General features: G+C 38.3%; 1 protein-coding gene across 5 annotated transcripts in view; it reads right to left on the bottom strand.

Annotated features, from left to right (window-relative positions):
* Positions 1–15,380, bottom strand: part of SHTN1 (shootin 1) — a 106,835-nt gene extending 91,455 nt beyond the window's left edge. For 4 of the 5 annotated variants that reach the window (XM_008069669.1, XM_008069671.1, XM_008069670.1 and 1 more), the window contains exon 1: positions 15,274–15,374. In XM_008069669.1, the coding sequence (XP_008067860.1) occupies positions 15,274–15,331 (58 nt within the window). In that variant the 5' untranslated portion in view covers positions 15,332–15,374. Of the gene's footprint in view, positions 1–15,273 lie in introns of all 5 variants that reach the window. The other variant, XM_021718402.1, reaches the window with a different exon arrangement.
* Positions 15,381–15,385: the final 5 nt, after the last annotated feature.

Here is a 15,385-nt window from a genome sequence, read left to right as displayed (position 1 = left end):
CGTCCCTAGTTTTTACTTAAAACCCTTTTTCTGTTCTAGATTTTTGGTTCACATTATATTTAGCTATTATATATGCAGGGGGAAAAAAACAGGATATTTTCCCCAATATATAAAGAATTGCTGAACTAAAGACAATTAGGATGCAAGAGAGCCTTCTGCCTTCCCTCTATTTGCCTAAAAGCAGGACAGAGAATCACAAAGACAAAAGGTCTTCCTATCCTCTCCCCCTTTCCTTCCTAAAATCAGGATGTAAATTCTTCTTTACAGTCCTTATCAGCTAAGAGACTGTGCCTTGTCAGAGGAATCTGCAAGCATGCTTCACCCCATTAGTTTTCTCATAAATTTACCTTCCCACATTTTTCCACCTTTGGAAGCCTGGGACTGCTTTGTCCTATCACTTCTCTAAAACTTTACTGTTTTTTTGTTGAAGATGATATATAAGAAAGAGTTTTAAGCCACTACTTGGAGCTATTTTTCTTTTTCTTTTTGAGTTGGAGTCTCACTCTGTCACCCAGACTGGAGTGCAGTGGCCACTCCCGGCCTCCGCAGCCTCGACCTGCTGGGCTCCAGCGATCCTTCTGCCTCAGCCTTCCAGGCACGCACTACAACACCCAGCTGATTTTTGATTTACTGTAGAAATGAAGTCTCGCCAAGTTGCCCAGGTGGGTCTCGAACCCGCGGGCTCAGACAATCCACTCACCTCAGCCGGAGCTATTTTTTCTCCAATGTACACTGCATGTGTTCATAAACTAGCTTGCTTTTTTCTTGTTAATCTGTCTTTTATTACAGTAGTCTGTCCCAACTATGACCTTATAAGGGTTGAGGAGAAAATTATTTTTCTCCTCTTCATTTTGGCATAGTTGGCAGGATATTCTGGGTCACTTCACTTCCTCTGGGACCTGAAGATGATATACTGGGAGAACTGGTAGAAACAGGTAAGAATTCTTATGCAAGTCTGTAGAGAGAAAGGTAAAAATTTTCCTCATTCCTTTCATTCCAAATTCAGATAGGTAGGAGAATAACATTTGAAAGAAAACAATTAGTTCTCTAGATTTGTGACTCTTGTGGATTTTATTTGGATACCTATTGGTTATTGATCTTTAGCCTTCCAGCAATGGTCTTTGTTTTCCTTGTCTGTTTTGCATGTGTGTGCGTGTGAGGGGGGGGTTAATCATAAAAAGGAAAATCATGATAAGATCCACCTTTCAACTTGTTTTGTGTCTTGAGAAGCATCTTTGTTACAAGTGAGGTTTTTCTCTCTGGTCTTCCCTGACCCCCAGGGCACAAACTGTCAGATTTGTGTCAGGCAGTACAAAACATCTAGGAGTCCAAAACATCTATCCAATCATACCAACTCTCAGGGAAGTTTGTCTTCACTGCCTTGTTAAAAAGGCTCTGCTTTCTCAGGCTATCTTTGAGGGGGACTGTATCTTGTACTCTCTTTGGAATATAAATTTTGCATCTATGGTTTTAAGCCATAAAAAGGCTTATTGTTAATGATTTCTATCCCCCTCCCATGGACAGTTTTTGTTTTCCTGTTTGTCTTGCGGACTATTATCGCCTTTTCACCTTCATCTATGGGGGCATAAGGGTTATTGAAGCTTTGTGCACAGGCGGCCACCCTAGCAGTTGACTGGACATAAACAGGGGTTTCACCTCATTTATGGCTAGCAAAGCTTTTCTTTCCTTCAGCTGTCTTTTGGGAGTAGTCTGCATATTGGAAAAGCTGCATCTTTTGTTCCCTCTTTGAAGACCTTGGTTAAAGCCACAAAGGGCTTTTTCTTGGTTTTGCTTTTATGTATGGTTGAAATTTTGGTCTTGAGTCACTTGTAAGATATTACTATGGTATGGAATTCTGGTTTACATTTGTGTCTTAGTCCATTTGTGTTGCTATAAATGAATATCTGAAGATGGATAATTTATAAAGAAAAGAGGTTTATTTGACTCACAGTTCTGGCAGGCTGTACAGGAAGCATGGCACCAGCACCTACTTCTGGTAAGGGCTTCAGGCTTCATGGTGGAAGGCAAAGGGGAGTTGGTGTGTGCAGAGATAACGTGTTGAGAGTATAATGCAAGAGAGAGGGCGAAGATGCCAGGCTCCTTTTAACAACCATCTCCTGGTGGTGGGATGGCAGGAACTCTCACAGAAGCTAATAGAGTGTGAGAACTCTCACTACTGCCAGGACAGCCCCAAGTCATTCATGAGGGATCTGGCCCCATGACCCAAACATCTCCCATCAGACCCCACATCCAATATTAGGGATCAAATTCCAGCATGGTGTCTAGAAGGCCAAATATCCAAATGATAGGAGTTTGTTTACCTGTTTTGTCTTCTCTCCTAAGCTAAAATGGAACTACATACTCAGAAAGAAAGAAAACAGTTTAATAAATATTCCCAAGACAAACAGCACTAAAGGTGAAACAGAGAGATCTGATTTCCATCTTAGTTGGAAATCTGCTCCCTGATATTAAAAAAAATAATAAAGTCAGCTTAAAGATAATGCAACTGGATGGATGGGTCAGTTCCTTGATATCATGTAGACGGCAACCAAAGTTCTTTGAGGAATTAAAAGCAACTCTCCTTGTCTTTACAAAATGGGAATGTGACTCTAAAAGCAACTCAAAGCCCACTTTGTTAAACCAACCCCAAACCTCATCTATTCATCTTAGGTTGCCTGCAAATACTGTAAAATATAAGGACATTGAAAACAGATCTGCCCTCCACTTAAGAAAAAGAAGGAAATGTCTAAATCCTAATTGCCTCAGGCCTCTAATAGGCATATAAGACCCCCAAAACTCCTTTTTGGTGAAAACTCCCATTATTTCTGTGTCTTTGAAATGTAAATTTCCTAATCAGTATCACCTGAGAAACTATTACTTTCAAAATGAAAACTTCAGGGAGCTAACTCTCAGAGGGAAAAAAAAAAAAAAAGGAGGAAGGAAAAAGAGAAGCCAAGAAGCCAGGAATATTACTGTTTGTCCTAGAGGAAATCTGATAAGTAGATACTTTAAAGATCTCTATAGTCAGAAGTTGTCTTAACTGAACACTGTTATTCAGACTATTTTCGAGGCCTCTTTGTTCTCTCTACTGAATCCAACTGTCATTTATAAATTAGTGAGTTTGATATTATTGTATCTGTCTCATAGCTGAAAATTTTAAAATAAAAGCTGTATCTTTTTGTGTTTGTATTTTTATGTATACATGTATGTTGTATGTTGTGTCTACATGGTATAAAATCCTTTGAAGAAATTTCAAGTAGGCTTAAAGATAAATTACCCTTATAAAAATAAGTGCTCATAAATTATACTTAAAACTACTTAATGTAGAAATTAACCCAAATATTTTTCAAGTTCACGTAACTCAAGCAAATAAGACTAATTTAATATTGTTGGTTTAGTCAAAAGTCTTCTGAGTTATTGAGTTACAAAAAAAAATACCACATATAATTAACTTTAGAGTTCCTGTTTGGGTAGTAACTCCTATGATGCACATGCTATGAAATGGCTAATAGAAAAATAACTTGAAGGCCAGCCGCAGCGAATTACACCTGTAATCCCAGCACCTTGGGAGGCTGGCGTTTGAGACCAGCCTGAGCAACATAGTGAGATGTTATCTCTACAAAAAATTTAAAAAATTAGCCAGGGAGGGCACTGCATGTGGAAAGGTCACCTGAGTCCAACAGGTCCAGGCTATGGTGAGCCATGATGGTGCCACCGCATATCACATTCCAGCCTGAGTGACAGAGTGAGACTCCAATTCAAAAAAAATGAAAAGTAACTTGAGATAATGGTTACCTTTGTCTAACATCTCAAGAAATTTTATAAGCATAATTATTAAAATGAGTGAATTAAGTAAACATAAGTAGGATAAGAGCTTATACAGGTACTTTAAAATAATATATCTCATAATATGTTTACTTAAAAATGTTTCCCAATCTCTTAGGTAAGCATACCCTTAGAGCTTTGCTAAATTAAATTAAATAATGTATATTAATTGAATATCTAGGTCATTTCCAAATAAGATAAAATTTTAAAACATTAATTTTACCACACATAAATTTATCTACTTTTGGTTTCTTATTGCAAAGAAACCAAAGATATTTGTGTCTGTTAATAAGCTTTAAAAATTGTGCTTTTAGGAAGCATATATTTCTAAGAAATTATAAAATGGTATTAGTCTATAGAATGGTGGCTCACAATTGCTAAGGATTAAAATTCTAATTAGCATGCATAATTAAAACTACTAGAAATAAGAGAAATAATTATGTATACAGAGCTTATAAGGAAAACATGATGTGGTTTTTGGTGACACCAGTTACAAAAAAATGAAATTCTATTTTTGTTGAGGAAAGAAGTGATGTTGTATAGAGAGAGGTTATTTAAAGGATGATTCAGAATAAGTGAATGAAGAAAGCTATGATCAAAACAAAACTGAATGGATATAGAAAGCTGGGAAGAGAAAATCTCACAAAAATTGAACGAATTTATTATAAGGGATTTTAAATTGAGCTGTGATATCAAAAGTATACTGAAGCAAAACTAAAATTTAATCTTTTTTAAAAAACAATATTTTTATGTAGTACTATTGATATCAGAAAATAAATTTTTTTTTACCTTTTTAGTGAATTGAAAGGGGGAGAGAGGGAGAGAGAGAGAAAGAAGAGATTCTGTGTTTTATCAATATGATTCTCTGTGATTCATGCTGCCTTTATTGGGTCTTTGATTAATTTAGAAAACTGAGTTAAAGAGTTAAGGTTTTTCTACAACTATGTAACTGTCTGTATTTGTTTTTGACATTTCTATTTATCACTGGTTGAATGAATGACTTATTTCACAGTGACTTGTGATACTATTTTGGTTGTTGTGAACCTTAAGTTTCTAGGGACTTCCTAAAAATCAAAGTCTAAATTAAGATTTTTGACCTTGAACTGACTTTGGGATTGTCAAAGGGCCCCTGAAAGTCTGAAAGAGACAATATTAAACCCATTAGGTTTATTCAACATGCTAAATTATATGGGAAGCATTGTCAAAGAGTAAGAGTTATTTTTGTATAGATATGTTATTGATATGGGTATTCCAAAATTGTATGACATTCCTAGAAATCTAATGTTACTTGTCATAATACTGGTAATTATGTTGAAATGTTGTGTCTCTCAGAAATAAGCAAATTTCCTTGTCAACTACATCATTGGTGATCTCCCATCAGATCTTTCACCGTGACCATTTTAAGTCTTGTTAACCACAGTTAATTGTATTATTCTGCTACTCTTTCTAAAAGCTTTCTGCAAGCAATCATACTCCTAAGGTGTTGGATCTTCAAGGAAGCATATAGAAAGAATGAAAATAATTCTGACAAGTACAGTTCTCTGATAACTTTAAAAAATATCACTGGACTGGGTAAGAATTCCAGAACTCTAGTGGGAAAACTGAACTCCTAAAATTGATAGCTCAACACCATGCAGAATAATTACATGGGACTAAAATGATGATGGCTTATGATTTTTATGACCCTTTTGTTTGAAACTCTGCTGATTCTTTTTTTTCCCAGCCTAGATTTAAGGAAATGCTTTTCAGCACAATTTGGTAAAATACACTTTGCAAGCAGAACTGAAATAGCTACATTTTCTCCCTACCTGATCCTCCAAAATTTGGAAACTATTCATAAGTGTTCTTTTTTTTTAATGATATAGTTATTTGCCTAAATTAAACAGGAATCTGTTCTTGTAACAGGACACAACTGAAAACACTGGCTATACTGCCAAAGCTTTGACGGGAATGTCATATTTTTTGATATAACCAGATAATTTTAAGGAACCGAGATTGACTTTGTAGAGCTAATAAAAGTCCCCTGGAAAATCTGACCTAGTACCTTGAATACACAGTTCATATGGCCTCACATGTGGGTAAGGAATTCTGACTTTACTTCCTGACAGGCCCAGGAACCTCAGAATACTTTTAAAACCTAGACAAGAAGGATATTCACCTAAGACTACAGGTAGTACAATCATAATTTAATGGTGAGTCCATGGCTTGGCTTCTTAGCCTGGGGAGGTGATTGTTTTACTTATTTTTTTAAGTCTACTCTGAGAATTCTTATGAAGAGTTCCAGCAAAACAGACTTTAAAAGAGCCTATATAATCAATCACTAGTCCTGCTGTACTTATATAAATAATCAGGTCAAGTATAATGAGACTAAAACTTATTTTACAAATAAATTGGTCTTACTGTGATTATCTTTGGTAGAAATGAGGGTGACTGGAGAAAGATAAATTATTTCAGAAAATTATGTTTCAGAAAAAGTATAGTTCAGAAACTACAGTTCATCCATTATTAGATTCTAGCCATGTTCATTGTTTTGGGAATTTTATTATTTATCTGTTATCCGGACTAGATTCTGAATTATTTTAGTTTTCTCCAATATCTGGCTGTGAGTCTCCAAAGTAACATTTCCAATTTTCCTCCCACCCTTCTGACCTAGAAGTGATGAAACAAAAACTTTGTTTTTGCTGAAGCTCTGCAAGCTAAAGCTAGACAACTTGGTAGAAGCTTCAGAGAAATCACTCCAACAGCTTATATGTACATAATCTGTATAACATTTAAACTACAAACAAGAAAATCTGTCAGATTGCCACTGCTTGCTCCACACCAGCTAAAGATACTTCAAGCCCAAGATCTGGAAATCTCAACTTGCTGCTCTACAGACTCAAAAACTAGTTTATAGACTGCTCTAAACATAAATCTTTGTTTTTCTTTTGTTGCCACAGAAATGTATACTTATACCATATTGAGACCTGACTATGAAGAGAGCACATACGACATCATCTCTTGAAATGAAACACAAGTGTTTAACTGAATTATCCTATTCTCAGGACTAGAGACCAATTCAAAGATATGAGACAGTGTACTTAAATTTGTTATTTTTTGCAGGTTCCAATCTGTGTTTTCCATCCCTTTTCCCATCTCTTCTCTCACAACTTCTAACCAAAATCTCCCAAAGCTGCCAGCTTGGCTCCTAATATGTGAAAATTTCTGAAAGTAAAGTTTTAAAAGAGACTAAAGAAAACTACAATACTTCTTACCAATATATAAAGGATTGTTGAACGAAACACAATTAGAATGCAGGGGAGCACTCTGCCTTCCCTCTGTTTGCCTAAAAGCAGGACAGATAATCACAAAGACAAAAGGTCTTTCTATCCTCTCCCCTTCTCCTGCCTAAAATCAGGATAAAAATTCTCCTTTACAATCCATATCAGCTCAGAGACTGTGCCTTGCCAGAGGAATCTGCAAGCAGACTTCACCCCATTAGTTTCTCTATAAATTTACCTTCCCACATTTTCCCAACTTTGGAAGCCTGGGACTGCTTTCCTTTGTCCTATCACTTCTCTAAAAATGTATTGTTCTTTGCTGAAGATGACATATAAGCCAGAGTTTCAAGCCACAGTTTGGAGCTATTTTTCTCCTCCACAATGTACACCGCACTTGTTCATAAACTTGCTTGTTTTTTTCTTGTTAATCTGACTTTTGTTCCAGGAGTCTGTCCCAACTATGAACTTATGAGGGTTAAGGATAAAATTTTTTCTCCCCTTCAATCCTTGGGCATATCTTGTCTGTGACAGTTTCTCAGACCTTCCTCATTTTTTATGACCCTAACAGCTTTAGGAAGTGTTGATCAGGTATTTTACAGAATGTCCTTCAATTGAGATTTGTCTGATGTTTTCTTCATGAATAGACTGGGCATATGGGTTTTTAGGGGAAGATCAGAGAGGCAAAATGCCATTTTCATCACCTATAAAAGGATACAAACTATCAACATGACTTATCACGGCTGATGTTGGCCTTGAGCAACTAGCTGAGGTAGTGTTTGTGAAGTTTCTCACTGTAAGATGACTTATTCCCACCACCCTTTCCATATTACAGTCTTTGGAAGGAATTCACAATGCATATCCCACACTTAAGGATCAGGGATATGATACACCTCTGTGAGAGGGAGTATTTACATAAACTATTTGTAACTGTTCGCCATGGAAAATTTGCCCTTGTTCTGCAAAGAAGATTTTCATGTATTCAATCATTTATTTATATCAATATTGACTCATATATTACTTTATACTTTGGGTTGCAAACCAATTTTGTTCAAAGTGCTCCATCTTTGGCCACTAAAGTTCTTTCAGTTGGCTCCATGTCACTTACATATATTAGTCCCCTCTTGTCCATAGATACATTCATAGTTTCATCTACACATGGTCAACCATGGTCTGAAAATAAGTAACTGCGGTACAATAAGATATTCTGTGAGAGAGTGACCACATTGCATATTAAAAAAAAAATATATATATATATATGACTTTTTTTTTTTTTGAGTTGGAGTCTCACTCTGTCACTCAGACTGGAGTGCAGTGGCCACTCCCAGTCACCACAGCCTCGACCTGCTGGGCTCAGGCGATCCTTCTGCCTCAGCCTTCCAAGTAGCCAGAATTACAGGCGTGCGCTACCACACCCAGCTGATTTTTGATTTATTGTAGAGATGAGGTCTCGCCAAATTGGCCAGGCGGGTCTCGAACCCGCGGGCTCAGGCAATTCACTCACCTCGGCATCCCAAGGTGCGGGATTACAGGCTGAGCACCGAGCACGGCTTAAAAATATATTTTAATAATTGTATTTTATGATTGTTATTATTGTTAATCTCTTACTATGCCTAATTTATAAATTAAATTTTATCATAGTTAAATATCTATAGAGAAAAACATAGTACATATATAGGGTCTGGTACTAACTACATCTTCAGACTTCCACCAGTGGTGTTGAAACATAGCCTCCATGGATACGGAAGGACTACTGTATCACCATCAATGTGGACGTTTTGTTGCAGCACTTCCTTCATTTCTGGCACTACAAGATGCCCTAGGCTTATCTACTATATTTCCTGCCCATTCCTAGAATCCGCCATTTCTCCCAGGAACCCTGTTCCTTTTATTGGAGAATGATATTAAAAGCCAAATTCTGGGCACTAGATGTGCTCATTATAACTAGTGCATCTAGGTTCTCTCAGTTGACAGAGCAAGAAAATATCAATGTGTATACTAACCCAAATATATACATGTATCTATAAATATTTCTATATGTAACCAGTTGTATCTACTTTAAGCTAAACATGAGTTCATACTGATGTTTCCAACTCTAATCCATTAGCAGAAGCATTATTTTTAATAGCAAAAAAAAAAAAAAAAAACCACAGAAATGTTCATCCAGAGGACATAAAATAAACCATGGTAGATCCATACATTTAAAGATTATCCAATCAATTTTAATAATTTAATTCTCTATGTACTGACACAATAATTTACATATTAGATAATAAATATATATGCACATATAAACACATCATTTCTGGAAGGTTAACTTTTGTTGACAATTTTGAGAAATGGAAATAGAGTCATAGCACGCATCGTCAATGTGGTGATATCATCTTCAAGTAGTCAAGAAAATAGACCTTAGATGTTACAATAACCCTCCAAAGGGGCATGGTACATAGAAAGCCTAAAAAGTGTTCTTACAAGCGTGATAATGAAATAAAGATTGAGAAATAATGGGCTAAATGGAATGGGTCACCATACTTTTTGCTTTACACACTTATTTATTTTCTATGAGCATGTGTTTATTTTACCATTTACTTAAAAAAAAAAAAAAAGGATTCACCTACTTAATGGAAATTTTAAGAGAATAGAAAAATTCTGAGCCGGGCTCAGTGGCTCAGCCTGTAATCCCGCGCCTTGGGAGGCTGAGGTGAGTGGATTGCGTGAGCCCGCAGGTTCGAGACCCACCTGGGTAGCGAGACCTCATCTCTACGATAAATAAAAAAATCAGCCGGGCATGGTAGCGCATACCTGTAATTCTGGCTACTTGGAAGTCTGAGGCAGAAGGATCGCAGGAGCCCAGCAGGTCAAGGCTGCGGTGGCCGGGAACGGCCACTGCACTACAGTCTGGGTGACAGAGTGAGACTCCAACTCAAAAAAAAAAAAGAAAAATTTTGACTAGCAGACATAGTTCCTCAACCCATGCTGAGTATGCATCTCATGGAGGATTGCTCAACTGGTATCTCCTCAGCGATGGTTCACTAACTTAGGGACAAATCTGCATTGTTAATAAGTACCAGGTAATTCAGAGGTAGTTGGTCCCTGGATCACACTTTGAAAAATACTGGCAGAAAACCAAGTTTACATGTAAAAGCCAAGCAACCACTTTATTCCAAACTGCTTCCTACTGACTTCATATGCATCCAAGATTGACAATGCTTCAGCTTTTCCAGCAATATCATCATTGTGATAGGCAACAGTTTCAGCCCATTTTGTCAAAATAATGCTCTAGTGACTTTCTGGTCTAGAAGCCAAGGGAATGTTGGAAGCATCTTTTACTTACTAACTTGCTCTGAGAATAACCTTGACTAGATTTCCATCTGTGCCCTAAGCACCATCTCAATAATCTTGGGGAGACAATGCTAACTCTAAAGATGAAAGGAAGTTTAGAATTGTTTTAAAACCAACTATCTCACTACCATAAGAAATTCATTTTAGCTCAAGAAAAGCTCATAACTTTGGGGTTGTAGTGGTGGTTGTTGTTTTAGTCTTACATCAGAAATTCTTAGTGTTAAGTAGTAATCACTCTCTTCAAAACTTCATCGGCAAATTAGAAATGACATGGCATTACTACGCTGACCAGTTTATTTATTTATTTATTTTTATTTTTATTTATTTATTTATTTTTGAGTTGGAGTCTCACTCTGTCGCCCAGACTGGAGTGCAGTGGCCACTCCCGGCCACCGCAGCCTCGACCTGCCGGGCTCCGGCGATCCTTCCGCCTCAGCCTTCTGAGTAGCCGGATTTCCAGGCATGTGCTACCACGCCCGGTTGATTTTTTTATTTATTGTAGAGATGAGGTCTCGTCAAGCTGCCCAGGTGGGTCTTGAACCTGCGGGCTCAGGCAATCCACTCACCTCAGCCTCCCAAAGCACGGGAATTACAGGTTGAGCCACCAAGCCCGGCTTATGCTCACCAGTTTAGTGGACACATGTTGTCCATAGACATGTGCCCAGTCTGTATCTTCCCTTCTGGTAGTGGCATCTCATTCTGCTTTGGACTACTTCAATCCATTGGTCCTTGCAGGGGCTGCCAATCAAAGTGCCCTGCCCACTCCCTGGCCCCACCAAGGGATTTTAATCTATGGGATTGGCCAAACTAGGCCAATCAGACAGTCTTCTTGGAATTTGAATGCCTGCCTCCATGTCTAGCTAGGAACTTCTCACCAGCAGGAGCAAGGTCTTATTCAGCTTTACCTTTCTGATGCCTAGCATAGTATCTGACTATGAATATTCAATGCATGTAGGCTGAATGAATTGTCCCCAAAAAATCAAGCACCTTAAGCAAATGCTGAGCAAAGTCCACCATTTTCCAATGGAATTCCAGAGGGGGAGCAAATTGTGTGATGTTTTGTAAGGGAGATGTCCACTTTAGTAGCTAAGAAATAAGCATTGGAAATAGTATCCAAAGTTGCCATTTCTCCATGCATTAAGGATGTCAATCAGTTCAATAAAATAAAGCCCCAGAAAAGACAAAAGGAGAATTACCTCATTACCTCAACATCTGCTTGAACATAAGCAATCACACACTGGTTAATTTTTATAAAGGGACATAATATAACTTTCTAGAAAGACATATTATAGCTAATTATACCATTCACTAGAAGGGAACATACAATGTTTTGAAGTAATTCAGAAGTGGGTGTGATTTATAAGACATAGAGCTTAGGGAATGGTAAGTATAAATTAGAGATTGTTCATATTATGACAGACTCCGTCATTACATTTCACAACTTTTGTGAAAAGCAATCTTATTCACCACACCACTGATGTCTTCACATTAGGGAAGGCTGCTGACAGCTCTGTGGTTTAGAATAGATAGGTACTTTCTTTCTGAACACCCTCCTGGGGAATAGGTTCAAATTTTAGACTTAAAACTCACTGGGGCGGGGGTTGGGGAGGGGACACAGGGAATTAACAGAGGTTGGTTAATGGATACAAACATACAGTTAAACAGAAGGAATGAGCTCTAATGTTCCATAGCAGAGTAGGATGACTATAGTTAACAACAATGTGCTGTATATTTCAAAATAGCTAGAAGAGAGAACTTGGGCGTTTCCAACACAAAAAAATGATAAACACTCAAGGTGATGGATACCCTAACTATCCAACTCTAATCCATTACCAGAAGCATTATTTCTGCTTTTTTAAAAAACAAACAAAAAAAACCCCCAAAACACAGAAATGTTCATCTAGAGGACATTAAATAAATTGTGGGTCTTGTGGTAGATCATACATCGAGAACATTATCCAATCAATTCTAGTAATTTAACTCAGCATGTGCTGATATAAAAATTACATATAAGGTGACAAATATATATGCACATATAAACACATAATTTCTGGATGGTTAACTTTTATTAATAATTTTGAGAAATGGAAAATAGGGTCATATTATGCATTAAGAAAATGTCACATGTACCCCATAAATATGTACAAATATCATGTAACACTTAAAAAACTTACTTAGGGAGGAACCCCATGATGAAACTCAAATGGTCAATAAACATGTAAATAGGTTTCAAGTCTCACTAATAACCACGGCAATGCAAATTTTAAAAGGTAACATTTTGCCCACTAAAATTCAAAAAATTGTCAGGGTACCAAATTAATAAAGAAAGCTATTAGCTAATGTTGACCAGTGTGGGGGGAAATGGACACTGCTGGGAGAATGGGAACTGTAGCCATTTTGCAGGGCACTTTTGCAATGTCTAGCAAAACTATGTGTGCATGTCCTCTAATCCAACAAGTCCATTTCTAAGAATTTATCCTAGAAGAAAAATTATTTAATTGTATATTTATCTGACAAATGACTATCTTCTCTACTAGACAATAAACTTGGTGAGAACAAGAACTACCTGGTTTACTAGTTACACTCCCAGTACCAAGCTCACAGACCTTACATATTGTAGCAACTTCATAAGTATTTTTTAAAGGAGGGAATAAATATGTTTACTCAGTGTTAAAAAAAAAGAAAAGGAAAATAGAGTAATGAATAATGGTTCTTATTCACAATAAATAGGGATAGTAGAATTATCACTCATAATGTTAACAGGTAATAAACTGTATTGTCTATTTTCAAAAATAAGCTATGCACACCATCAGTTTTCAGAATTAATCATAATATGTATGGCTAAGTGCTCCAAAACCCAGTTGCCTGTTTTTCCACCTCACATCTCTAGCTTTCCAGTTAGTCCATAGGTCAAACAGCAACTAAATACTCTTGAAATAAGTGAATTGTGGTGTCTATGATCCAATGACAAGCAAAAGCCCTGGTTTTGAGATGTATAAAAAAAACCACACTGCAAAAATCCCAATACCTGTGTAACCAGACCATAACCAGACCCCATAAAAAAGTGTACCTTTTAAGAAACTCAAATTTCAAAGTCTAACTGTTCTGTTACCTTTGCTATGCCCCTAATCAAAAATATATATCCTCTAAAAATACCAATGGATTTGTTTGATTTCCAATACAATGCAATAGAAGAAAGAGCCAGAAACTCAGAAATTCTCCCTTTTTCTCAGGTCTCAAATACAACATAGAGACAGAGAACATGTTTCAATAAAATATAAATAATTTATAGATTATTTATAGTGTTAATCTACCCTTGAAGTTGTATAGCAAATGAAAGGAGGTGAAAATTTTTATCATTATTTGAAAACTGACCATCCACCAAAAGATCTGATATCCACTGACAGATATTACCAATAATGAAAGCTCCACAAGTCTAGAATATGAATCAGAAGTCTTTATGTTATGGGAGGAAAGGTATTATTAAAAGTCAAGTACCAATAGAATCCAACCCTCACAAAAAAGCGAAAAATTCCACATAAGGGCACCCACTAGATTCACCGATGCTTGTGACTTGATCTCAGGCTAATGTTTATCCAGCATTTTCCAGATGCAGGATATCACAGAGGAATGTGTTATGTCCATTTTAGCAAGATTAAATAATCTCCCTAAGGTCACAGAGTAAACAGCAATGTTGGGATTTGTTTGGGGATTTGGGGGAGGGTGGCTCCACAGCGATCCAGGTGTCCTGAGTTAGAGCATGTTTGTGTTTCAAAGAAAAACAGGTAATAATAGACAAGATTTCGTGAAGTCATCTGGTTTCGCCCTTGTCTCTAGTCGCCTAAGGCCTAATTACAAGATGTATGGAAGGGAAGACTTCACCAAGTTCACAGAACTGGTGAGCTGAGTCAAGAGAAGTGAAAGAACTGGGACTAAACAACCAGGTTTCACCATAGAGCAGGGCCCCTTCCATTAAATGGCCATGTCAGCAAGTCATTCAGAAAAGCACATGTTTCTACACAATTTTACTTCCTAAATCTGTATGGCTCCTCTCTTTTGTGACCTACAGTCTCAGACCACCTATGGTCAGGGTAATAACCATTTTTACAATGTTTTATGTTAACATTTGGTCGCTGATCTGGTTTTGTTCAGAAGTGTGGTAACTGATTAAAAAAAAAAAAAAGACCGACTGAAACAGCGCTTTATTAAGGAATAATCCCAGTTACCAAGCAGTATGGAAACACATGCGCATGGCCTGGCTTTCCTGCGCCCAGCGCCAAGCCTGTTAATTCAGGAAGCCCAACAGAGGCAGAGTGTTGACTCACTGGCTAATAAATCGCTAAAACTGAGAAGTGATAAGAGCACATCGTGGCCTAAAAAATCCCAGCTGGGTAAGGAAAGAGGAACTAGACCGAACCTAAATGAAAAGCGGGGGAGGGTGTGAAACAGCGCCGCAGGCCACCCAGCGCCAACAAATGTGCAAGGGTGGGGTCAGGACTAGCTGAGCAGCCCAAAGTGGCCAAAATATCTAACCCACCCGCTTCTACCGCACGGAAGGGGGACCGTGCGACCTTGCCGGTCCCCGACCCCAACCACCGCGGCCGGCGGACAGCGCGTCTCACACGGCGGGGCCCGGCTCTCCCCGACACTCGCACGTTACCCGCCAGCCCGGGCTCCCGAGGCGCGCGGGACACGGAGGACACCTCTCCCCGGGTGGCGGAGAGACCACGGCGACCACGGCGGCCACGACGCCTCCCGCCAGCTGCCACCTGCCCCAGACCCTGTGCCCTGCAGCCGTCCCCGCCCACGGGCCGCGGCTGCCCACACCTGGCGCCCGCGTGCCCCCTACCTTGCTCCTTCAGACTGGTGATGAGCTGCAGCTGCTTCTCCTCGTCCGAGCTGTTCATTTTGGCGGGTGGGGCCGGGAATAAAAGGAAAGGAGGGCGAGGCTGGGGGACCCG

Source organism: Carlito syrichta, unplaced genomic scaffold (assembly GCF_000164805.1).
Source record: "Carlito syrichta isolate Samal-C Ts95f unplaced genomic scaffold, Tarsius_syrichta-2.0.1 Scaffold312174, whole genome shotgun sequence".
NCBI lineage: Eukaryota > Metazoa > Chordata > Mammalia > Primates > Tarsiidae > Carlito > Carlito syrichta.
The sequence above is the reverse complement of the archived record's forward strand: the minus strand, read 5'-3'. Positions and strand labels throughout refer to the sequence as shown.